The sequence below is a fragment of the Pollachius pollachius genome, assembly GCF_949987615.1.
Source record: "Pollachius pollachius genome assembly, chromosome: 4".
In the NCBI taxonomy this organism is placed as follows: Eukaryota; Metazoa; Chordata; class Actinopteri; order Gadiformes; family Gadidae; genus Pollachius; species Pollachius pollachius.
In genome coordinates, this window is record NC_136937.1 from 11,726,411 (window position 1) to 11,752,121 (window position 25,711).

Genomic DNA, 25,711 nt, shown 5'->3' on the forward strand with positions numbered 1-25,711 from the left:
CAACAGCTAGGATGCTGCGATACTGCTGGTAGCAAAAGACTGCTGGGGTTGCAGGGCTGACTAGAAATCCCTTTCTGCTATATAGAATATGTCAGTGGCTCCCATTGGAATAAAACTAGACTGCAGTTTAAGGTCGATTTCATCCGGAATTATTTAACCAACCAACCAATCAGGTTACGCAAATACGTTGCCTTACGAAAAAAAATACAGTTTTGGTGGTAAATAGAAACAATGAATTAAACCCCTGGGTAGTTGTAAGGCTACCCAAATCTATTCTTGAAATAACTGTTAACTGACGATGGGAAATTATTTGCGACGTCTTACAAATTGCACCACGGACACAAGGCACTCGAATAAGTGATGCTCCGAGGATAACCTGGATAACCTACACGAAATGTCCTAGCCGTCAGTAGCTAGCGCGGAGCTAGCCGTCAGTAGCTAGCGCGGAGCTAGCCTGCTGATGCTCAAGAGAGATGGAGAAGGAGCCAACGTTGATAAAGAATCAAGTCTCCCAGGGATCACTGCTGGACTAAAGGTGTGCTTCAGTTATATAACCATCAACGGTCTGTCGCTTGTTTACCACAACGCTGGTCAGGCAGATGGACATTGCTCCTGATATGTTTGGGCTACCTGAACAACATATGTGAAGATACGACAACACAAACGCTACACGTTTCGAATTGAACTGGAGACGTGAAGCTTCGGGTGTGTTAAATTATCCTTCCATCGGGATTTGGGGGACTAACTATTGGGGGGGAAATATCTTAAACTGGAAGCAAGAACGGCATCTGTGCAATTTTCAAACCATAATATCTTCTATCAATCGACATCATGAGGAAGTTCTTCGATTCTCGTCGGGAGTTGGTCAGTTCTGGACCTGGTTCTGGAGGTGCTGGTGGGGGCAGTGGTTCCAGCCATGCAGGTGGGAATTTTATTGGACGAGCCTTTACAATCGGACGGCACCAAGTTACCGTTGAGGAGATCATTGCAGAAGGTAAGAGGGATGGTGTATTTGAATCATGTGTGTTATTAAGATGTGTTGCCTATTAAGTGCATTCCTCAGGCAAAGAGAAGATTGACTACTCTGAACATTGACTACTCATACACATGAATGTCCTTTTCGTATGATTACAATTAAAGGCCTGTTGTTTTCTTTCGTCCTTTGTCTCTTTATAATTGTATATGCTAAGGAACATTATCAGTTCAATAACATCCACCATCTCTGAATACATTATTTAAAGGTGCTGTGAGCTGACATGGCAGAAATTGCATATAGTTTTCATAACAATGGTCAAATTAGTGTCATCTCATGAAAATAAGAATTGTTATGTTTTCTTTACCTTCGATTTAACACTTTATATCTACACAGGGAGCGGGTCCTTTTTTAAGAGGGGCCACCATGTTTGAACTGCCATGTTTCTACAGTAGCCCAGAACTAACAGAAGGCTCTAGAGAGAATGTGTTAAGCGTTTGGTACTAGAAGTCGTAGGAAGGAGGGTGGCATGTTGCTCCCCATCCCTCAACCCATTTTTGATACTGTTTCGTCACTGTAGGAGCGTTTTCATCAGCAAGGTTGTACATGAAATGATGACACACACCGTGGCCTTATACTTTATGTCTTCAAAAAGCTCAACCCTCTCTCTGACGCGGGCATCAACATCAACTGCCGGCTGCCAGACGGCGCTCCACACATTATAACACACCATGGCGTTATATATGTGTATAGAAGCTTAACAGTCTTACACGACAACATCAACATCAACTGCTGGCCAGACAGGGCTCCACACAACAACACAAAACGTGGCGTTGTATATTAGTGTCTGAGAAGTTGAACCTTCTCTCAGGCTCCTTGTAAAGGCAGTGAAGACGAGCATGCTCCGTTCTTACACCAAAATCCAAGTTTAAAATTGTTTAGTGAAGGGAATTTGGCTGATGTGGGGTATAACTCTTTCGGAGACAGTTTGTATCCAAACCGAAACTGATGCAATACAACTGCACAACGCCATCTTATCAAAGGCCATCTATATCCACATACCGCAGTGCAAATTAACATCGGCTTGAAAAGCCAACTGCTATTAAGATGATTGATCAATAAATATATCTATAACAGGTAATTATAGGCCTATGAATGTGGTTTCCTGTACCTGGACCGGCCGAGTCTAGCCCAAAGGCTTAATGGCAATGACTCAACACACCAGCAACCTGCATTTTATAACCGTGTTGGACTATTACACAAATTGGCTAGATGGTGCAAACATTCACCACAGAATCTCCAAGCCTACTCATTATCCACTTGCTCCAAACACAGATACTCCACACATTGTACACTCATGACACACATATTTCGACAGATACTTGTCATTCTCAGACCATTCAAGGTATTCTGAACATGTCATCCATCTATAGTCTGTTCAGGTAATCGACGTTCCCCACGTGTTGTCATTCGCCACGTACACAATTTTTTCTGTAAATTCTCTTGAGTAACGGAATCTGCCACATCGTTTAAAGAGTTAAGAGGCAAGAGGTTGTGATAGAAAGCAAACTCAATATTCAAGTCAATACTAATCTCCCAAAGGTATGTCCTCTAATGAACAATGTTTGCTCAGTGTGTTACATAGCAGGTTGTAGAGTTGTATCCGTTTTCAAAATGGCAAGACAGGGTAACCCACAAAGATGCTAGATACACGGGTGTGTAAAGCAGACCTTGTCCTGGTATCATCATACCAACACTGAACGCATGTTGGCCTGATGGAAACATCAGGCGTCGTAGTAGCTGGGCAGCCTTGTTGCCAGTCCATTATCAGCCTGAAAGAGCCATTCAATTGCTCTTCAATGCCCCAGGTTAAAGGTCCCTTGATGGCCAAAGTGATGAGATTAGTACTAGAATTAAATGCAATAATATGTGTATTCCTTTCGGACCCTCATTGTTATTCTTTATTTGCTGGAAAAAAAGGTTTCAAACTACTTTAGTCTGCTGTTAATTAAAACATATTTCATAATGATTTTATCATTTCAATTTTCATGCTATGCAAGATAAATGATGATATTTTAAAAGAGGATTAGCCAAAAGTCTTGTGCTCAACAAAACTCACTAATACAAAGCAAAGCATGAACATCTGTACTTCCAATACATACACATCATAGTACCCCATCCATTCCTCCAGTTTAGTGTTTAAAAAATAGTTGTATTTTGCTTGTTAGGCTAGTTATAGTAGAAATAATGTTCTATTGTCTCAGACCAGCATTTTTGGAAATTTGAATTACCTAATTTTGGTGCCTGCCTAGCTTTTTCCAATGTCATCAAACATTTATGCATGCTATTTACCGCATTGGCTTTGAAGTTATTTATTCGCTCACTTGTATTATGGTTTCATGCAGACCATATCATATCCCTCCAACCCTCACAGATTATGAAGGGTATTGTGGTGTGTGAAAGATAAGGAACAACTATCTATCTAGCAACACACTCCTCATCTTATCCTTGTCCTTATCTTAATGATTCCAAAGATTTACATTTTAATTGAAAAATAATATTTTATTAGGGAGCCTCTATGCTTATTATGTTTGTATTGTGGACTGGCAGCTTGGTTGATGTACAGGGCTTCTTTTATTCTTCAAATGATTGCTACTAGTACCAAGATTTCCTGCAATAATGTTTCCCTCATGTCGAGATAAAAGTGATATATTGTCTGGTTAAATATGTTACCCTGTTGAATGAAGAGAATTTGTGGCCTAATCCCTACCAGATGGATAGATATGAATGTAGGCCTCACAATAAGCCTAGCAGCAATGACATAACTTATACATTATGTTATCTGGCGCACCATTCGGAAGTGATTTCAGTCGATGCTAGTGGGTGTAAGGCTAGTTTTTCTTACAGTTTATATAAAGTCACAACACATAGGTTATGGCCTTTGGTTATTATGTTCACTAATTATTTTCTTTTAGGTCTTCAATATTTTTAGATATGGTTCCTTTCTTTGTGTTGCTACTATTCTACGGTGTACTATTTTGTCATTCAACCCTCTGCCAGGGGATGCTGTGCTGCAGTGAGAGACTGGTGGTTGGCCTCACATGCTTTTTGTTCCAAAATAACTAACAGTGAACTTTAGACCCATGCCCCAAATTGAGCAGGTAGGGTTAAAGGATCCTCCTCAAGGAGGCCTACAGGTATATTGCAGCCATTGGGAGTACTTGATTACAGTACTAGCCATCCTGTTCCACCCCCTATCATATATATTATATATGAAGACTAACAAACCAAATGGGTGAATTGTCTTTTGCCTCCAGGGGGGTTCGCCATAGTGTTCCTGGTACGCACCAATCAGGGAGTGCGCTGTGCCTTGAAGAGGATGTACGTTAACAACGAGCACGACCTGCAGGTGTGCAAGAGAGAGGTCCAAATCATGGTGAGTTCCTGGTTACACAGAGAGATCTAGATCATGGTGAGTTCCTGATTACACAGAGAGATCTAGATCATGGTGAGTTCCTGATTACAAAGAGAGATCTAGATCATGGTGAGTTCCTGATTACACAGAAAGATCTAGATCATGGTGAGTTCCTGGTTACACAGAGATCTAGATCATGGTGAGTTCCTGGTTAAACAGAGATATCTAGATCATGTTGTGTTCCTGGTTAAACAGAGACATCTAGATCATGGTGAGTTCCTGGTTAAACAGAGATATCTAGATCGTGTTGTGTTCCTGGTTAAACAGAGATATCTAGATCATGGTGAGTTCCTGGTTAAACAGAGATATCTAGATCATGTTGTGTTCCTGGTTAAACAGATATCTAGATCGTGTTGTGTTCCTGGTTAAACAGAGATATCTAGATCGTGTTGTGTTCCTGGTTAAACAGAGATATCTAGATCATGGTGAGTTCCTGGTTAAACAGAGATATCTAGATCATGTTGTGTTCCTGGTTAAACAGAGATATCTACATCATGTTGTGTTCCTGGTTAAACAGAGAGATCTAGAACATGGTGAGTTCCTGATAAAAGAAAGAGATCTTTGCCTAACCACAAACTCTAGGAAAAGACTAGGGCCGAACCCTTCCAAAAAGATATGTACAAAATGGATTGGTATTTCAACTACAGATATAGAGCATAACCTTTCCTTTTAAACTATGGTCTTGACATGCTATAATATCCTAAATTGTTTTACAATTTTGACATTTGACACTTATTCAAACGCTTTTACCCAAAAGACGCACGTGCAAAAAAAGAAACAGCTACAAAATACACAATTGCACAAGTCTTTTCCTTAGATGTTTTTAGAAGAGATGTTTCTTCAGATGAGTTATCCCAGAAGAGATAATTCTTGAGGTCTTCAGATTTATTCTGGATGATGAACACCACAACCTTATTCCTAACAACAAAATAATATAACTTTCCTAGTTGGATTTCAAAACCAGAAAACCCAAGTGCAGATGATTTTATGTTCTCTCCTGACATCAGTGTAAATAGATAAACAAACATTCTGACTGCACTATATGTCGGTGAAATCTCCAGTCCTGATACATTGAACGTTTCAGAATGTTCTTTGGTTTTATCAGGTGCCTCTTTTGAGAACGCAGCTGCCCTGTTATTTACATATTGTCGACATCACTAATGAAACCACAGTTAGCCTGTGTCTTTTAGTGACAAAACACTATTGTCCTAAGGAAAACTCAGTTTAACAACCAGTCAGCTGAGGTTATTCATTTGGGTGTTTGCACATACTCAATGTCAACCAACATCGGCAATGTATATTTAAGCGTCAATTCACCTTTCAGGAATTAGTATTGAATGTTACATTATCTGTTTAGTTTACTGTGTTCACTTTAACATTATATTACAAGTTCTTGATAGGAACACACACACACACACACACACACACACACACACACACACACACACACACACACACACACACACACACACACACACACACACACGTGAGGGGAATGTTGACATACAGGAGTTTTTCTGGTATAGATGTATGTCAAGGGGAACTAGATAACACCAGTTAACAGATGGGGTGGCTAGATAACACAGCCTGAAGAAAACAAACCTTATAAAAACGTGTAAAAACTAATCAACATAGTATCTTTTTTATAGGTATAAAACTAATTTAAGCCAGTGCCTGCAGTTTCCAATCTTGCTAGAGCTCTATATCTATACAGATCATACCCAGCTCATAATTTCTTGTTTCTTGTATTCGCCTGCTCTTCTTGCAGAAAGATCTCGTGGGCCACAAGAACATTGTTACTTATTTGGACTCCAATATCACAGCCATGGGAGGAAGAGAGGTCTGGGAGGTGCTCATTCTGATGGACTACTGCAAAGGTAGGCTGTCCGTCTCTCCTGTCCTCCTATCCACAAAACACATTCCTTGTTTAGTTAGAGACATACTTCTTACTCTGAAAATATGGGTATGTATACTGTATACATGCTTATTATATACATATTTAAATATTTTCAAATGTGTTATTTTCCATTTCTCAAGGTGTTAACTCTATATATCAATGACCTATGTTATATTTTTTGTTGAGTTGTGTTCTTGCATTATCCCAATGGTTTCCAACAATGTTCAAACCAGAGCAATCTGTAGATTTACTTAAGGTGACAGTCTGTTCCATTTTGAGAGGTGATATGTTAATGGTGACCTATCCTCTTTAACTTCCGGGGAAACTCGGTAAAACAGATATCTAGTAGAGTCCTAATTTATTGATAGACGATATTTCAATATCGATCTCTGTTCCTACGATGTGCTATGACATGTGTCTCATACCAGCCACCATCTAATGCCATGTTTCCCACACAAAGACTTTTCTTGGGTGGGTCATTTCATTTTTGACTTTTATTTATCCATGTACAGCTGCAAGCAGCACATGGATTTGCTCTTTCTCTTTCGTTCTCGCTCTCTCTCTCGCACACCAACACATTGACAAGGGACCATCTGTGAATAGCCTCCTCTCCCTGCACGGGCTGAATCAAAACTTGATCATGCGTGGGAGGATTGTCACCGGCATGGCGGTGAAAACAACAAATCCCATGTTCCCACGCTACTTCATGACGTTATCAACTACGTCTTTCGCTGGGGTTTGAGGGAGATACGCCTAGCTGCAAAAATTACATATCATACCTTTGAGCTAAGGTCTTCACGTCAGTGTCCTCTGAAAGTTCTGTTGTTTTTGATGCTGGTATTTCAGCTGAATGTATGAAGGGGATGTACCCTGCTTCATAAATCGGTTTCATCAGTGTAAAAATAATGTTTTGTAATCTCACCTGTGACCAGTAGATGCAGACATTTTCAAGATGTTCCCAGTCTTGAATCTGTTACCTCAGACAATTAGATGTATGACTTAATTCTCCTTGCATTAGCAGCATCCTTTACAAAGCCAATACCAGAGACAGCCTACTTTTGTGCAATATGTAGGAAGCTTTGTATGCATGCACAATTCCTCAGGATGAACATCTTTCACGCTTTAACTCATGGGGTCGAACCCTTTTGATTTAATGCAACAACCACAACTTGCCCAATTTGACCACTATGAAGTGTGCATTTGCCCTTGCCCACCAGCTTGTCATACCATGCAGGACCCTGTCATCGTTGCATGCGACCGCTGTGTATTCTGTACTGTAATCCGAGAATGTCTTCTCAGGTGGCCAGGTGGTGAACCTGATGAACCAGAGGCTGCAGACGGGCTTCGCTGAGGCGGAGGTCCTACAGGTCTTCTGTGACACGTGTGAGGGTCTGTCCCGTCTGCACCAGCGCAAGGTCCCCATCGTTCACCGAGACCTCAAGGTCCGCCATCTCTTTTTATAGACATATCTGGAGAATTTGTTAACTCTTATACACAACTGTAGTTCTTATAACCGTCTGTATTTCTTATACACATCTGTAGTTCATGTATACACCTCTGTAGTTTTTGTATACAAATCTGTTGTTCTTTGCATACACTCCTGTGGTTCTTGTATACACTTCTGTAGTTCTTAATGTACCCCCCTGTAGTTCTTGTATACATAGGAACACATGATGATCTAGATCAATATAATCAATGTATATTTCTATAATGTAAACAGATCAGAGCAGATGATGCTCTCTAGATCAATACCATCCATATATTTCTCTGGTAAACGGATCAGATCAGATAAAATTTTTGATAGAATATAATCTAGATATTTCTCTTATGTATAAAAAGGACCAGAGCGTGTTAACTCTGTTAAACAGTCATATATACATTCTCCCACAATCGGATGGTGAACTGTCACGGTGTCTAACCATCTTTATCTTTAGCGTTGTTATGAATGGCCGTGTCCTCTGTTGACCTCCAGGTGGAGAACATCTTGTTGCATGACAAGGGCCACTACGTGCTCTGTGACTTTGGCAGCGCCACCGATAAGTTCCAGAGCCCACAGACTGAGGGAGTGGCCACAGTGGAGGAAGAAATCAAAAAGTTTGTTCATGATCATTATATTAATAAATGCATCTTAAACTCTGCTCAACTGAATGATGTATTATGGTGAAATAAGCACAATAAGCACACACTTTTAATGATGATCTTTGGCTTCCAAAGAAAAAACTTTAACATTTGTCATTCCTATAGTTACTTAGTCTGTTGTTTTTTGTGTGTTTTAGATACACAACACTATCATACCGTGCCCCTGAAATGGTGAATCTGTACAACAACAAACTCATCACGACTAAAGCAGATATCTGGGTATGTATGCTTCCAAACACTCACAATTATTACAAGTATAATACAACTCTCACTTAAGCTGCCTTCGTTTTGAGAATCACTTCTTAACTACAAAGGTTAACTTTTGTGTACTTTTTCCTTTGATGGTGAACAACATGCAATAGTCCTTCACTTGTATCTATTGTAGTTGACCTACATTTTCTGTGTGTGTGTGTGTCTCTAGGCGCTGGGCTGCTTGCTGTATAAGCTGTGTTTCTTCACTCTGCCCTTTGGCGAGAGCCAGGTGGCCATATGTGACGGCAGCTTCACCATCCCCGACAACTCTCGCTACTCCTACGACCTGCACTGCCTCATACGTCAGTGTTACAGTTAGCATGTCGCTTTGGTAGCATATTCATTCACTAGCATCATGATCATGTAGCATATTGAATCATTAGCGCAATGATTAGTTAGCATATCGATAAATTAGCATAATGATTTGGTAGCACATTGAAACATTAGCACAATGAATAGTTAGCATATCGGTTTGTTAGCATTCATTTTAAGAAATTCGTTTTTTGCGTGTATGCTAATTTGCATAATGATTTGCATATTTAGTGAGCATAACTATTTGTTATGTTTGCAATTCAACCTGGTTACCGTGACACCATCGGTTATTGCTGACTTGATAGGGATGCCATCAATACACATTCCTCTCTGAATCCCACCGACGGTTTAATCCCACCCCTCATTCCGTATTTCTTGGCTGTACGTCAGAAGCAGTCGTGTTGTTTCAGCTCCGCATTCTACTGGTGGTGGGCTTTGATACCAACTGTTGCTTGATGTGACTTATCTCCCTGCCTCTCACACACTGCCAGCAGAGCAGTCTGTTCCTCATACACCCTGTTTTAGTCATGGTCACCATTACCTCACAGCGTTCGCTGCAAAAGCAGGCAAAGATGATTAAGAAGGCTACGCCCACTGTCCAAACTAGGTCTGGATGGTTGGTGAGCTGATTGAAAACAGACCGCTCCGTTCATGTGCTCCCAGGCGGTGTGGTGTGCAAGGGGCCTACACTCTTTACAGCTCCCCTCTCTAAATCCCCCTTCCTCCCTCCATCTTGTTCTTGTTCTTGTTCTTCTTCTTGTTCTTCTTCTTCTTCTCTCTAACTGGCGTCTGTCAGGCTACATGCTGGAGCCAGACCCTGACAAAAGGCCTGATATCTTCCAAGTGTCCCACTTGGGTTTCAAACTGTCTCAGCGGACCTGCCCTGTTCAGAATGTGAAGGTCGGTGTCGAGGGGAGCGGTGCAAACACGTCTTGGTTCCTTCGGGATTGGTTTTCTAATGGGCTTGGTTTTCTAATGGGCTTTAATGCATGATCTACTACACACACAAAGGGTTGGTCTGCAGTTTGTATGCTTCAGCCAGGAACACTTTGTGCAAAAACAGAGTTGACATCAGTGAAACCTAGCAACTTTGGGAAAGACACCTCCTAAATACATGTATAATTTAACTACGTAACTAACTTTTTGGAATTTCCATTACATTTTTTTATTCAAATAATTCTTTATTGTTCTCCGAAGGAAATGTTTTTCAGTTACTACATGCGACATCTAACATGAACAAGATGCATAACGACCAAGGAAAACAACAATCTTCTCATGTATCTAGAATTCTCCGTTACCGGCCAACCTTCCTGAGCCAATCAAAGCGAGCGCAGCAGCGGCAGCAAAGAAGAGCCAGACTCAGATCAAGGCCAGGTGAGCATGAGGCTAGCTTTGACGTTCAACGTTGGCATCACATATATTGGCATAAGACGCTGGCTTTACCTGTAAGCATTCAATGTTGGCTTTCAATGATAGCGTTACATTTTTCATGCCACATTTAGCATTACATATAAAATTCAATGATGTCATTCCATGTTATCATTCCATGTTAGCGTTCAGTGTTAGCAATACATTTTAGTGTCAGTGTTAGCATTCAGTGTTAGCATTCAGTGTTAGCATTCAGTGTTGGCATTCAATGCTAGCATTCAATACTAACATTCAATATTAGCATCCCATTTACACACTATGGAGGGCTCTGTAATGCTAACACACTGGGTGTCTGGGCGCAGACTGACGGACCCCGTCCCCACCACCGAGACCTCTATCACCCCTCGCCAGCGGCCCAAGGCGGGCCACGCACAGACCCCCGTCGCCGGCATCCTCCCCATCCAGCCCGCCGCGCTCACGCCCCGCAAGAGAGCCAACATCCCCGCCGGGCCAGCCCAGCCCATAGGCACGTACCCACCACCCCCTCCTCCCCTGGGTTCATCATCCAGTGACGTGTGATCATGCCTTGAGGGAAACTATGGGTGGAACATATTGAGGGGTGGTTGCTGCTGATGCCTGCATGTCTCACTGCGTTCATGTATCCCACCTTCCAGAACCACCAGTTAGAGGAGGTTTTGACCCCCCCGCTGTCTTTTCTCTTCTTTTGTTAGGTGTTCTTATTAAGTGTTTACGTGAGTGTTTTGTTGTTGTTGTGTTTTTTTGTACATATTTGGCCTGGCAATAGTTTTAATTATGAATTTAAAAAGGTTTTTATACCAACTCAGATCAGTCTTGCCACAGAACCTTGTTCCCAGGGACTCTGGCCTTTATTGTTCACTGTCTTCCATGAGTTAAGAGTATGTCTGGTGTGTTCACCACCACCAGGAGTCAGCCTGGACCTGTCGCAGCCGGCTGCAGCTCTCCTATCACAGAAGGCCCCCACCAGCCTGATGCTCAACAACTCCATCCAGCCAGCAGGGGTTCCTCAAAAACAGGTACACCTCCTTTTTATCTCTGTCGCTACAAGCTATGCTAAAGAAGCTGATTTGGGGAAAGTGGAAATTAGACCCCAAATCTTCCGGTTCTTCACAATTCAGTGTTTGAAAGCTTGTTGTAGCACTTTATGGCTTCCAAATGTCCCATGAAATAGAGCTTATCTAACCTTAAATGATGCTGATCACAGCCTCACGGTGCCTGCTTTATACGTGTAGGTCTGAATCTGTATTTTTCGAACAAGTCGTGAATGCTTCAAAAACCCGAACCCGTTTTGCTGTCATCATATTTGTCCGCGACAGCCGGCACCCCCAGCGCCCGCTGCCGCCGTTACCGAGCTCCCCGCGTCGCCTGCCGCGCCCAAGCTAGAGCCTCAGCCGACTCAGAACCGAGCTCAGGTCACATGTCCGCCCGCGGCCGCTCCGGCCCCCGTTCCCCAGCCACCACAGCAACAAGCGTCCCAGCCTCCGGCCAGCCCGGCTCCGCCCCAGCGACCGGCCCGGCGCAAGCAGGCCGGCGCTCAGCCCTCCCCCAGCAAACCAGTGGCCCCCCAGCAGCCGGCTCAGCCCTCACCTGCCCTAGGGCCCGCCATGGCCCTTGCCCCAACTCCTGCCACTGCTCCTGCCACAGCACCTGTCCCCTGTCCCGTCCTGGCTCCCGTTCTGGCTCCTGTCCTGGTTCCGGTCTCAGCCCCAGTCCCGGCTCCTGCCCCGGCTCCTGCCCCGGCTCCTGCCCCGGCTCCTGCCCCGGCTCCTGCCCCGGCTCCTGCCCCTTGTCCCGTTCTGGCTCCCGTTTCGGCCCCAGTCCAGGCTCCCGTCTCGGTTCCTGACCCGGGTCCAGTCTTGGCTCCTGTACTGGCCCCTGTCCTGGCTCCGGTCTCGGCTCCTGTTCCGAGCTCTGTCCCGGCTGGAGCCCCAGAGCCCGGCTCCCAAAAGGCTGATACGGAGAAGAGGGTAACCGTTTGTTCCCTGACCCTAGTACCAAACCCCCCTGCATACCGGATGCACCCGACCATGTCCACATCCCACAGCTATACCCATCTTTCTGTTGGTTTTGCATCCATCCCTTGGTTGTTTTTCCATCCGTCCGTCTCGGGAAGACCTCATTGTCCATCGTTCCTGCCGCTGTGGTTTTGTCATGTCATCACCAAAACAAATAATAAAAGTTATTTTCAATCACCATTTTTGTCTGCATATTATTTTTTATTTCCATTTTAATTTCTGTTTGGATGTATTTATTCATTGTTCATTCATTTAGTGATTGGTGTATTCTTTTCCCACCATGCATTGCACCTCTTTTTAAAAGTGGAACGTTACCTGTGTGTTTTTTCACAACAGGTTGTGACTCCGCCCTCTTCCTTAAATTTGGTCCTGGAGGAACCAGCTTTGGCTGCGGTTCCAGTGAACGACTCTTGTCAACAACAACAACAACAACCACAGGATACTCTGGGAGAAGCTGTGCCGAGCCAGTAAACACTACCCCCTCATCACCCTCACCTCTGACTGATGCATTCACTGGCCAATCAGAGAGGCTCATCAATGCTCCGACATATAATTCAAAAAAAAGAGTCATCATCTCATGCTACCTATAACCCTCGACTCTGCAATGCGTTATGTTACCATAGAAACCATATCAACCGTCGAATCACATCATCGGCATTCAGCAAGACCCTTGGATCAAGTGGGCCTTGAAATACATGGCGTGAATGTGTGTCCCCTCAGACCAGCGGGTCCGTCTGGCCTGGCCGAAGGCGCGGCCCAGTCCAGTGTGGTGCGGGATGGGGTCCGGCCCGGCCCAGGGGACCGACGGTCTCCCTCCAGCCATGGCTCAGCCAGCTCCACCCCCTTGCAGCCCCAATGGAACCCCTTCGACGACCACGACAGCTTCTCTGGGCAGGCCGTCGGCCTCCTGATCAGCACGGATGACGTAATGCCCACAGGTCAGTAGGCACCCTCACACTTGCTTGAATGATTCAGGTCCTCTTGGGTTATTTTTTTCTCTGTGGCGAGGGGTGGGGTGAAATGTCGATTTGTTTGGGGTTTCAGATGTACCTTCGGAAAGTACCCTGGTGACCCTTGATGAACTGATTCCTGGCCTGCAGTCTTCGCCTACTGGGGAAGGTGAGCTACTGCGCTGTTCGGTTCACCTTTACACTGCCAAGAGGCCTTCTGTTTAAAGCCATTTCAATAACTAATAATTATCACAAGTGGAGTGAGTGTTCACACAGGTGTATAATGGACTGATCAATACCAGCTTACCAGGGGATAGTTTGCGTATCAACACTCCTAAAGTGTGTTCTAATGGCTCATCAACAAAAACAATTAATAGGGGCCCTTTAACCTGCATCTTATTTGGCTGTTGATTTCTCATAGCTACTAAAAGCCAATGTGTTGCTCTTAAGTTGAAGCCTTTGTTGGCTGTCGAGTATAGTAATACATTAAACAGTTTTCCATGTCGAGCCATATTTCCGTCTCAGGGTTTCCTCCAGATTAGAACCAGATGCCTGGGGAGGGCCAGCCAGCCTCATTCATTATCAGTTTGTATCAGCTGTGCCTTGTCAGCACTGCATATCTTCAACACTGCTCATTTATTAAATTGGACACAGGACACATTTCTGCTGTCCTCAACCCATCGTAAACCAATGTCAGCTTCCTCGTCTCAAAGTAAAAAAAGTCATGTTATGTTAACGTTACATGCTTTAAACACAAGATCGATTGGAATAGACGGCGTGTCTTACTTCCCACTCTTGATTGAAACCTAGAAATGAACAGAGCCCTCGAGGCAAGACAACAACTATTGTAATCGGTGGCCTGGTTCAGATTCCTCCTCTTATCCCCTTGGTGGCTTAATCCTTCTCTCTCTCTGTCCTCTCTGGAGGCCCTTAGTCTCTCTCTCTCTCTCTCTCTCTCTCTCTCTCTCTCTCTCTCTCTCTCTCTCTCTCTCTCTCTCTCTCTCTCTCTCTCTCTCTCTCTCTCTCTCTCTCTCTCTCTCTCTCTCTCTCTCTCTCTCTCTCTCTCTCTCTCTCTCTCTCTCAGGAGGGAGGGAGAGGGAGAGAGAGTCTTGAGATTGTTATTTCTGGCTTTGATCAGTTGTTACTTATTCAATATGATAGTTAATAAAAAATAATACTTATCTGTTTTATAGATGAACATAATGTGTGGATCTGGATTGCAGATATTTTTGATACATTCTCTTGTATTGTCAATTATTTAGTAAACTACTTTGAACAGTGAATCTTAACGCATTGTTTTACCCTCTAGGTGAGAGAGCGTCTGCCGGTCTTCTCTGTGGTGATTCTGTGGCCTCGCTATTGTCCCTCCCCGACCCCTTCAACGGTCTACAGCTGTCAGACACACCGGGTAAGAATATCTACAAAGTGGAGCAATATGCTCTCCTGTGGTCGATTTTAAGGATGAGTAAAGCAACACAAGGGCGGTTTTCAAACTCTTAAGTGCCCTCCTCCATGTTGTGTCCTTCATATTGTTCTCTTTGTCCTCCAGCAGAGAAACTGATCGAAGGACTCAAGTCTCCAGATACATCCTCCCTCCTACTTCCTGATCTACTCTCATTGGCAGATCCCTTCGGTGGCTCTTCGCAGGACTCTGCCAAAGGTAAACCCCCATTTGCTAAAAATGTATTGGGTTTCATCATTTCATCATCATCAGATTTGTCCCAGACTGTAACCAAACCTGACCCCCACCCAAACCTGACCCCCACCCAAACCTGTCTATCCAGCAGAAACCTCGGCAGCAGACGACTCCCTCCTGGGCTGTTCCCTGACCTCCGGCGCCTCCTCCTCCACCTCCTCTGACCCTACAGGAGGAGCAGCGGGAGGAGGAGGAAGGACCAGTGGCTACTCCTCCCTCTCCTCCGCTCCCACCTCCGCCGCCGCCTCCGTGCTCGACGAGTTCAGCCTCCTGACGGGGACGACCATGCAGCCCCATGCAGGTAGCTGGTGGAGAGACGCCTAATGCTAATGCTAAACTAAGGCTAATGCTTGATGCCTGTGCTTATTGATAAGAAATGTCAATGTATAAATTAAGATTACGACTTTTTCTTTTTCTTGCTTGTATGTAAAGTTGTGAGTCTATGTGATCGAAATACACTAATCTAAACAAAAACCTTACGCTAACGCTAACCTTATGCTTATGCTAATTAGTCCTTGGTGTTAGCCACCTCCTCCAAGGACAATATAATAATCCTCCACCTGTTGTAGTGTCCCTGAGTGTGTACAGCTTGTATGTATAGTGCTCCAGTCAAGAGACTGGAACTGTGATCCCATCCAAGTAAAAACATGACTTGAATGTGCATGCATTAAAAGGACATTCCACATATACTAAGATGATTCATTATAACCGTAGTGCAATAAGTCATGTTGTTGAAAATGGCTGAGCGCTGGGTCAACCTGTGCTATACTGCATATGGTCAGAAATATGTTGCTCTTCAAAATATGGAAAACTTGTTGGATATATGTTTCAAAATGACCGTGTGTATTGAAGGTGAATTGGAGAGATTGAACACCTGCCCTGATGAAACCGTTTTAAACATGTCTCCTTTAGACTGTCTACTGCTGTCAGACTTTGACACCCAGGGGACCCCCGCAGAGGTGGGGGTCATGGAGGATGAGTTTGACCCCATCCCCGTCACCGGAAGGAAGAACTCACAAGGTAAGGAAGAACCCCCTCCTCTTCAAACTCACTCACACGCCGTCTGGAAGACTCTGACCTCAACCCTGACCTTGACCCGACCTTGACTCTGATGCTAACCCTGACCCTGAGGGATCACAGGTCAGTCAAGATCAATGCAAGCACATTGTTTAATCATCAATGACTTGTCCCAGCTATGTAAGGAATATAAGTTATTTTGGTTTTCAGTGATGAGATGGGTATTATATATTATTAAGTATACTTCAATGCATGGATACCTCATGAATGCTGTTACTATGTAACGTTTATAAGGAACGGTGTTACACTTAACTTTTCTCTTGGCCTCTTGTGACTTATGCTTTTTTGGCTCCCCTCCTCCTTTCTCTCCCCCTCCTCCCGCCTCTTACGCTCTCTCCTCTTCCTCCTCTCTCTCTCTCTCTCTCTCTCTCTCTCTCTCTTCCCCCCGCCCGTGTCTGTCCTCCTGTGCTGCGGGACAGTTTCCGAAGGACATTCCCGTAGTAACAGCGGCGGCTCGGAGACCAGCCTGGCCGGCATGACCCGCCCCATGATGCTGGTGGACCAGCTGATCGACCTGTAGACCACGACCCCCCCCATACATGTAGACCACCCCCCCAACCTTAGACCACGACCCCCCATACATGTAGACCACCCCCCCACCCATAGACCACGACCCCCATACATGTAGACCACCCACAGACCGAGACCACCCAAACATAAAGATCACCCCCCCGCCTGTAGACCAAGACCCCCATAAAATGAAGACCAACCCCCCCAGCCGTAGAACAAGACCACCCCAACCTGTACCCCCCGCCAATGGACCAGGACCACCCCAACCTGTACCCCCCGCCAATGGACCAGGACCACCCCAACCTGTAAACTACCCCCCGCCAATAGACCAGGACCACCCCAACCTGTAAACTACCCCCCGCCAATGGACCAGGACCACCCCAACCTGTAAACTACCCCCCGCCAATGGACCAGGACCACCCCAACCTGTAAACTACCCCCCGCCCAACCTGGAGACCCCCCCAGCATGTGGACCCAGACTTCCCCAACATGCATGTAGACCAACCCCCAGCTGTAGACCAAGACCCCGTCAATGTTTGGGCCAACCCCCAGCTCTAGCCCAAGGCACCCCCCCCCCCCCAGCATGTAGACCAAGATGTCCCCCCCCATATGTAGACCAGACCAGGACCTTCCACCTGTGGACCAAGTTCTCCCCCCACCACCCCCATCCTCCCTCCATCCTCTCCATAGCTCTAATAACAACTACAGAAATAACATCCACCCCCCCACTGGCTGTCTATCCGATCATTAATAATAATAATAATAATAATAATAATGATACCCCTCGTAGTCGAAGTGATCTTTCTTCTTTAGTGCTTCTAACTCCTCCTCCTCCCCATGCTTCTTCTTCTTCCTCTTCGTCTTCTTCTTCTTCTACTACTATGACATCGGTCACCATTGCACCCCGTGTTGCACACCCTCGTTCGTGAATCAGAGATCGTCCGTCTCCGGTCGCCCTGGCGTCCATTTTGAGCTCCCTGTTCGCTTCCGTCTCTAGTTAGTAACGTCTTGTGAAATGCAAAAAAGAAAACAAAGAGAAAAAGAGTGGCCTGCGCACTAAACTTCACCAAACAACGTGACGATAAACGGAGCGTGAAGATGAACGGAAACGCGAAGACAAACCGTTTTTCTTGAAGTGAACCGAAACGATGCAATCTTGTTTTTTGTTTTTCTGTGGCATTGCATTGTTTCTCTCCGAGTTGAACGATAGACGATGAATCTATTTACCTATTATATAAATGTATCTATCTATTATAGGATATTAGGTATAGTTAGATATCATGTTTATGATTGTCCTTGTTCGGTTTGTTTATCCTTGAGTGATTTGCACATCTGAAGGGAATGTTAGGTATGGGTATGTTAGTTACTTTAACATTGAACGCAGCAAACAAAAAACAAACGTCAATTATTTCCCCGAAGGGAAACTCCCATTTGCTAACTATTTGTTTACATGGGCTGATTTTACCACAGCCTTAATGTCTCCTGAGAGGCAGTTGAAGTCGGACCACATCGCCATTGGCTGACTCATACCATATGTTGATTATCCAAAACTAGCGGCCAAAGTTGAGATTGTAAATATCTAATTAGATGAGGAAAAGTCTATATCAAAAAATGTAGTTTGTTGATATCCGCCAACCGCTTCTGAGGGGAGCAGAGCTTCTATTTTGAAAGTCATTGACAGACATTTCATGTCTACTATTTCAACATTGAGAAATGGCGACTGTAGCTTTCCAAAACAGATCATGTTCCTATCCGTTTACACCAACACAGTTGGACACAGTTTTGAGGCTCTGGGCTAGGTGATGTGAGACTGCCCTGGACAAGCCCTCGTATTCGCTTGAGGCTTAAGATTTCAATAGAATATTTAACTTCACATCTCATAGATCAATAGAATATCTAACTTTACATCTGTATCCTGTATCTCATAGATAAATAGAATTCATTCTGCAGCTTACAGTTTACAATATGGTATTTGTTCGTGTTGCCTCATACGATTTATTTTGCTCGGTGACCTGTAAGTTTGAAACAAAATTACAAACACTGTTCATTGTTTGTATAGCAATGTGCTGTATTCGTAGGAATTGCATGAAACGCAGATGAAAAAAAAAAAATACAAACAAGTAACATTCTAATAGAAGGATTTCAAAGTGTCTCTGTTGTGCGTAAAGAGAGAATCTGGTCCTGAATCCTCAGCACTAATGGAAGAGTGTAGTTGTTTATTTTTATTGTTACAAGTATTTTTCTGACTTAGTTTTTATCTACTCCAAAACCATTCATTGTTGTGCAACATTCCTGTCATTGGTTTACGTCTGCATTATGTAAATATGTATTTGCAATCGGTATGGGGACATGTGATTGGTCCATTCCTATGTTTATATATCAAGTCATCGTCCACACTGAGTGTCATAAAACTTTACTTGTGGGGTAAAATATATATATATATATATATATATTCATAGTTTACTGTTAATAAATGTCAATACGATTAGAGTGTTAGAGAATGAATGTATGAAATAAATATTAGTCTATAATGAAAGAAAATATGATTGCTTACATAATTATAATTCAATAATATTGAAAAACAGATCACTATATATAAATATATGTCATTCCTCTTTGTGGAACTGTGTAGTGAAAATAATTTCATGAGCCCTGGTCTGAATCCACTCACAAATGGACACAGCTTACCCTGCTAGTCTTTAAGTTACACCTCCTTCCATTCTGTATATCAAGTTCAATTTATTTTGGGTTAACCAAAACAAAGCTGACCCTGTTATTCTTTAAGTTACACCTCCTTCCATTCTGTATATCAAGTTCAATTTATTTTTGGTTAACCAAAACAAAGCTGACCCTGTTATGCTTTAAGTTACCCCTCCTTCCATTCTGTACTGTATATATAGCTCACTTCATGATGGGTTAACCGACACATGGCTTACCCAGTTATTCTTAAAGTTACCCCAACATCCATTCTGTATATCAAGCTCACTTCATATTTTGTTAACCAACACAAGGCTGACACTATAACCCGTCCTTTTATTCTGTATATAAAGCTCACTCCATGTTGTGTTGATATGATAACTGATGAGGGATTATATTTCTGATCAAGATGGAAAAAAAGCCTGCCTATTCGCTCCTTTCATTTGAACTTCCATCTATTTCATCTACCGTCTATTCCATTTGAAAGTATTTTGAGTATTTTGTGTTTTTAGTGTCCACACAAGAGTTCATAAAGCCTGGCGTTGGTGTGGGATATCCTGTTAACGTGTGTTGGTGTAATATTGCTATGGTACATGTGTGTGTGTGTGTGTGCGCGTGTGCGAGCGTGCTTTTGTATGATTGAGTTGTTGAGAGATGTTTAACGTGTACGGTGGCCACTACATATGTTCTGAAACCTTGCTGTGTATTTTGGATGCAGCTGTAATTATAATTGATTTCTTGAAAGCACATCCCGTCCCCCCACCCCAACCCCAACAACACAAACACAGACACACACACACCCTAAATTCTTTCTCAGGTAGTAATAACTCTTTAATCTGAGGGTTGCACAAGAAGTGGCACTGTCTATACCTTGGTATGTACGCTCTGTTGCAGATTAAACTTTGTATGGCGTCTATGGCAGTACGTATTGAAGCTCTATATGTGACGTCACCTACAGACTATACTCCCTATAACGTCCACGGTTGTACGTATTAAAGCTCTATGTGTAATGTCATATACAGACTGTACTCTGTATAGAGTATGTATCAAGGCTCTATATGTGATTTCAAATACAGACTATACTGTATAAAGTCTAGTATAACGGCAGTAGGTATTGTTGTTTATGTGATGTCCCATAGAGACAATGCTCAAAATGCTTTGGAAGTATGTATTGAAGCTTTTTATGTGATGTCACATATAGGCTCATGTATCAACAGTAGCTAAACACGTCCTTGAAGGACCCAGCCCTACAATATCAACCAATTAACATCCAATGAGAGTATAGAATAGGTTTTCTTTTCTCTTTCTTTTTCTGCATTTGTTCCATCTGCAATAAATCGAGTGAAGCCATGAATGAAATGATAGATCGATGAATGGAGTGATTGTTCAATATTACTGTTTTACCACCAAACTTCAAACCGAAATGTTGCTCCTCCCGTCACAACCTGTACCCAGACCCTCATGGATGTTTTCCTACTTTATGCGTCGTTCTTTTTTGTGAGGTATATTAAATGTTCATTTAAAAAATTGGATTGGGTTTTCATGTGATTACTTTCTATCCGACAAGTTATTAATTTTTTTGCTTTAATGAGCGAATATACTGCTTTAGACGAGTGGCCTGTTTATGTCTCTGCAATGTCATTTAGACGTTGTGCTGAGATCAAAGACAGCGTTGCACTCTGGCCAGACAGTGTGTCATAAGAAGCTTGTGGTTCCTCAGCAATGTTTCATGTAATGATGAAATAAATGAATTCATAGGACATCTTCCATTTGGTTAGTGACCACCATCAGTCCATCTAACATTTGCTGTTAATATCTGTCCTCAATTGAATAAAACGGTTCTAAAAATAAAAATAAATGGCTAGAGACAAGTTTTTTTACTCAAAGGTATGGTAGGTACTTATTTGTACCTCTAGTGGAACTACTATATAATCAAATTCATTCAAATTCAACCAAACAAATGGCAGACTTTTCGAAATTCCCATAATTCAGGTTAAAGTTGCCGTAATCATTTTCCAAGGAAAACCAAGCTTCTGTCATAATTCTTTGGACCTATTTATTAATGTTTTGTTATCGATTAACTATTATGACCCCCCCCCCCAAATCACATATTAGGTCATGATGCCCTCTCATCATCACATTAGGTCATGATGCCCTCTCATCATCACATTAGGTCATGATGCCCTCTCATCATCACATTAGGTCATGATGCCCTCTCATCATCACATTAGGTCATGATGCCCTCTCATCATCACATTAGGTCATGATGCCCTCTCATCATCACATTAGGTCATGATGCCCTCTCATCATCACATTAGGTCATGATGCCCTCTCATCATCACATTAGGTCATGATGCCCTCTCATCATCACATTAGGTCATGATGCCCTCTCATCATCACATTAGGTCATGATGCCCTCTCATCATCACATTAGGTCATGATGCCCTCTCATCATCACATTAGGTCATGATGCCCTCTCATCATCACATTAGGTCATGCCCCCCCTCATCAGATTGTGAGATAAGGTTATTATGTTCCCGAGTTGCTCCTTCTGGAAGCTGTTGGTGAAGACTTCTTCTGAGTTGTTGTAAATTAAGTGTTTGTAACCGTGTACTCCTAATTCTATTTTTGTGAGACTAACTAAAAGAGAAACAAATGGATGGCAAATAAAATACACATGTGAACGTTGCCGTGTTGAGTTCTGATTTAGCAGTTTTTTGTTTCATGAAGACTGATCTCTTCATAATGAAAAGGGAAGAACTTGGCTTTCACATAATATCAATTTATTCAGTTGTATAGAAATCCTATTTTGAATAGTGAAATACTATATGAATCTGAATGAATTGAGTTCCAAAACGTTCCATAATCCTCAGATGAAACAACCCAAAATCCTCAGACTAAAAGCAACAATTAGGTTAAATGACATGTAGCATGCACAATACATGGAATGGAATCCTAACTAATCATAGTCAATCCATGCAGACTACAATTAAAAAAAGAAGAAGACTTTGACCGTACAACTCTGCTTGACGTCTGTCTTGTCTCCCGCAGACCAGCAGAGGGCGCCGGCTCCTCTGCCAGCCCCCAGCGGCTCCATGCAGGCTGTAGTGGAGCTTGGTCTGACCTCCGCGCCTGAGCGCAGCCTGCCACCCGCCACATCACGTGCAGAAGAAGAGAAACACTCCCATCACATACCAGATAAAGCCACCCCTCTTCTGTTTCAATCTCCCCGCCGACAATCGCCGTGGCCACCGAACACCCCGCTCTGCCCCGACATCTCTTACATCCGCTGCCCCCCACCCAGTGTCAGGTCCCCGGACCCCCTTCCTGACAGGTTCCCACTGGCCCCCTGGGGTCTAAAGCAGCACTATGCAGAGGGGGGTCCCGCTGTTAAACAACTGCAGCGCCAAACCCCCGGCCCTGTGCCGCCCGCCCCCCCGCGGAGGGTCCCCGACATCCAATCACTCGTCAGTGCCCCCCGGTGTCTCACCGAGGCTCCGCCCCCTTACCTGCGCTACATGGCCCCGCCCGCTTTCCAGCAGCCAATAGCGGCGCACCGCGTGGTGTCCAGCGTGGGTCAGCAGGCGGCCGTCGGTTCAGTGGCGGTTGGGCCGCTTTATGCCTGGCTGATAGGCCCATGACCCCCCCCTTCCCTCTCAGACCAGATCCTCCCAGGACCCCAACCTCAGACCAGATCCTCCAGGACCGCCATCTCAGACCAGCACCTTCTGGACCCCCCTCTCTCAGACCAGATCCTTGTGGACCCCCTTCTCAGACCTGTTCTTCCTGGACCCCCCTCTCAGACCAGATCCTTGTGGACCCCCTTCTCAGCCCTGTTCCTCCTGGACACCCCTCTCAGACCAGATCCTTGTGGACCCCCTTCTCAGACCTGTTCTTCCTGGACCCCCCTCTCAGACCAGATCCTTGTGGACCCCCTTCTCAGCCCTGTTCCTCCTGGACCCCCCTCTCAGACCAGATCCTTGTGGATCCCCCCTCTCAGACCTGTTCCTCCGGGACCCCGATCTAAGACCAGCTCCTTCTGGACCCCCATCTAAGACCAGATCCTCCCAGGATCCCCCTCTAAGACCAGATCCTCCCAGGATCCCCCTCTAAGACCAGATCCTCCCAGGATCCCCCTCTAAGACCAGATCCTCCCAAGAAGTGTGTGTTAGCACTATACAGGAAGGACTTTTGTACAAGAAGAAGTGTGTGTTAGCGCTATACAGGAAGGACTTTATACAAGATGAGTGTCTTAGCACCAAGTACTTTCATCTCTCCAAAAATAAGAACCAAACAAAAAAAATGATTTTGGTTTAGTGACCAACACCGTCTTCAGGTACCTCTGAGGGGTTAGCCGTGTTGTTCATGGACCCTAGCGAATACACTGCCTCCCTGGCCATCACCTAGAACAAAAGCAAGCAGACACGCAAGACATGTTTCTGATTCTGTCTGTAGAGTCATGACCTATAGTTATTTTTTCTTGTTTCTCTAAATGACTTAAAACTAAGGGAAGCCAAGTAAATTGACAGTATATCTTAATGAATTATTATGAAATAATGTATTTAAAGACTAATGGTACTATCTGTCTTTATAATTATTGTTATTATTCATATATCATTCAGCTACAATGTGACCCATTCTCATTTAAAAGTATAACGGTTGATTATACTTAATATGTTCCTCATAATCTGGCCCAATCAATCTATTTATCGATCAATGATATAGAACTATATCTATGTCGATGTAGTTCTAGATTTGAAGTTGCGAAACTCTGTTATACCATTTACACCATATACATCACATATAGATGTGATAAAAAACAGAATTCCACAAACTGGAAAAGGGAGATAAGGAAGCTAGTTTTATTTCCAAGGTCAAAATATGTTTGTTTTTTACACTTTATATTATGCGTCACGTTTACGTTATTTTTTTTGTATATGCATATGTCATCAAACTAATTTTATATCCAAATTAGTTTACGATTTTTAATTTGACTTATTCAGTGGAGAAAAGGTGATGAGATGCAGAAGCCAGCCTTTTAAGGCTTTGAAGAAGATTAAACAAATGAAAATGGCTTCTCTCTACAATGGCTTTCTCCTCTCTCCTGACCACTATCTTTACATATGTGTAATGGATATGAGCACATTCAAGAACTGTGGTTTGTGGTTTAGATTGATTTAAAAGGAGTCACTCTTTATAAAGGTAAGGAATGCCATTGTTTGCACAGCTTATGCAATATCATTGAAAGCAGTTTATAAGTCTTAGTTTCCAATAATAAAGGGACAAAACAAAACCCTATATTCTTGTCCTAAGCTACTTGGCAATGTAGAAGGCGTGTATAAAACAAAGGATTTGGGGTAGTGTCATTAGGCTGTCAGGTTATATTGTGCTCCCAGGTGACGGCTGGTCCTACTCCCTGCATTCTGCCTTCTAGTCCTGTGCACGTGAAGTGTGCATGCTTCATGTGCACAGCGGATGAGCTCATTTCCCACAGGATTGTCTGTCTTGATGGGTCTCCTTCAACAGCTAAAACAGAAGCTAAGAAAAGAAAATGGGGGAAATATCAAATGGCTATGAATCTTAGGATTCAATCATTTAGAAAAAATAATGAGGCAATATTATTTTATGGCGACTCAACCATTGCAAAAGAAGGAGCGGAAAGATTTGGAAATAGACTTTGTGTAGGACTTTCACGTGCATATAACACTTTAAATGGCCAATATAAAAACGTAAAGACCTTCCCTGATTCTCTGCGTTGCGTAGAGCAGTCTGTGAGTGGATTTCTGTTATAACTGAACCACGGTTAGCGGTTTCGCCAGGAAAAAGGTTTTAAGTGATGTCTAAGCACAGATGGTGGCCAAAATGTCTGTTCTTTCCTAACGTTAAATTTTATACGTTCATTAATGTTGATAACCAATATCAGTTTATGATTCTTATTGTTTCAACCCACGGAGCTTGCACTCTTGCAGGCTGCAGCTCACTTACTGGCCAAAGGGGTCAGTAATGAAAATGAATTTCGGATTCTTACACGCAGTACCTTTAAAGGTCCCATGGCATAAAAATCTCACTTTATGAGGTTTTCTAACATAAATATGAGTTCCCCTAGCCTGCCTATGGTCCCCCAGTGGCTAAAACTTGCGTTCGGTGTGAAACGAGCACTAGGTGTTCTGCTCGCCTTTGAAAAAACGGAGGCTCAAGCGCACTGATTTGGAATGTGGTTCCATATGTTGTCATAAAGGATCTAAACTCCTCCCCTTTCTCTCCCTGGCCCGCCCAAAGAATTTGGCCCGCCAATGAGACACGACCGTGCG

At 43.6% G+C, this 25,711-nt stretch overlaps 1 protein-coding gene across 5 annotated transcripts; it reads left to right on the forward strand.

The window, feature by feature from the left end:
* The first annotated feature begins 65 nt into the window (after positions 1-65).
* Positions 66-24,559, forward strand: aak1b (AP2 associated kinase 1b). 5 transcript variants are annotated; one of them, XM_079734458.1, is made up of 20 exons: positions 66-994; positions 4,291-4,409; positions 6,217-6,325; positions 7,645-7,787; positions 8,318-8,439; positions 8,622-8,703; positions 8,906-9,038; positions 9,845-9,948; positions 10,334-10,422; positions 10,779-10,942; positions 11,362-11,471; positions 11,772-12,422; positions 12,807-12,937; positions 13,191-13,408; positions 13,515-13,589; positions 14,730-14,828; positions 14,970-15,080; positions 15,205-15,417; positions 16,029-16,136; positions 22,452-24,559. In XM_079734458.1, the coding sequence occupies exons 1-20, from the start codon at positions 832-834 to the stop codon at positions 23,039-23,041; spliced, it is 3,534 nt and encodes a 1,177-aa protein (XP_079590584.1). In that variant the 5' UTR covers positions 66-831; the 3' UTR covers positions 23,042-24,559. The 5 variants fall into 5 exon arrangements, with proteins under 5 accessions (XP_079590584.1, XP_079590580.1, XP_079590581.1 ...); XM_079734454.1 differs by lacking the exon at positions 11,772-12,422; XM_079734455.1 differs by lacking the exon at positions 11,772-12,422 and having other exon boundaries at positions 15,208-15,417.
* The last annotated feature ends 1,152 nt before the right edge of the window (positions 24,560-25,711 follow it).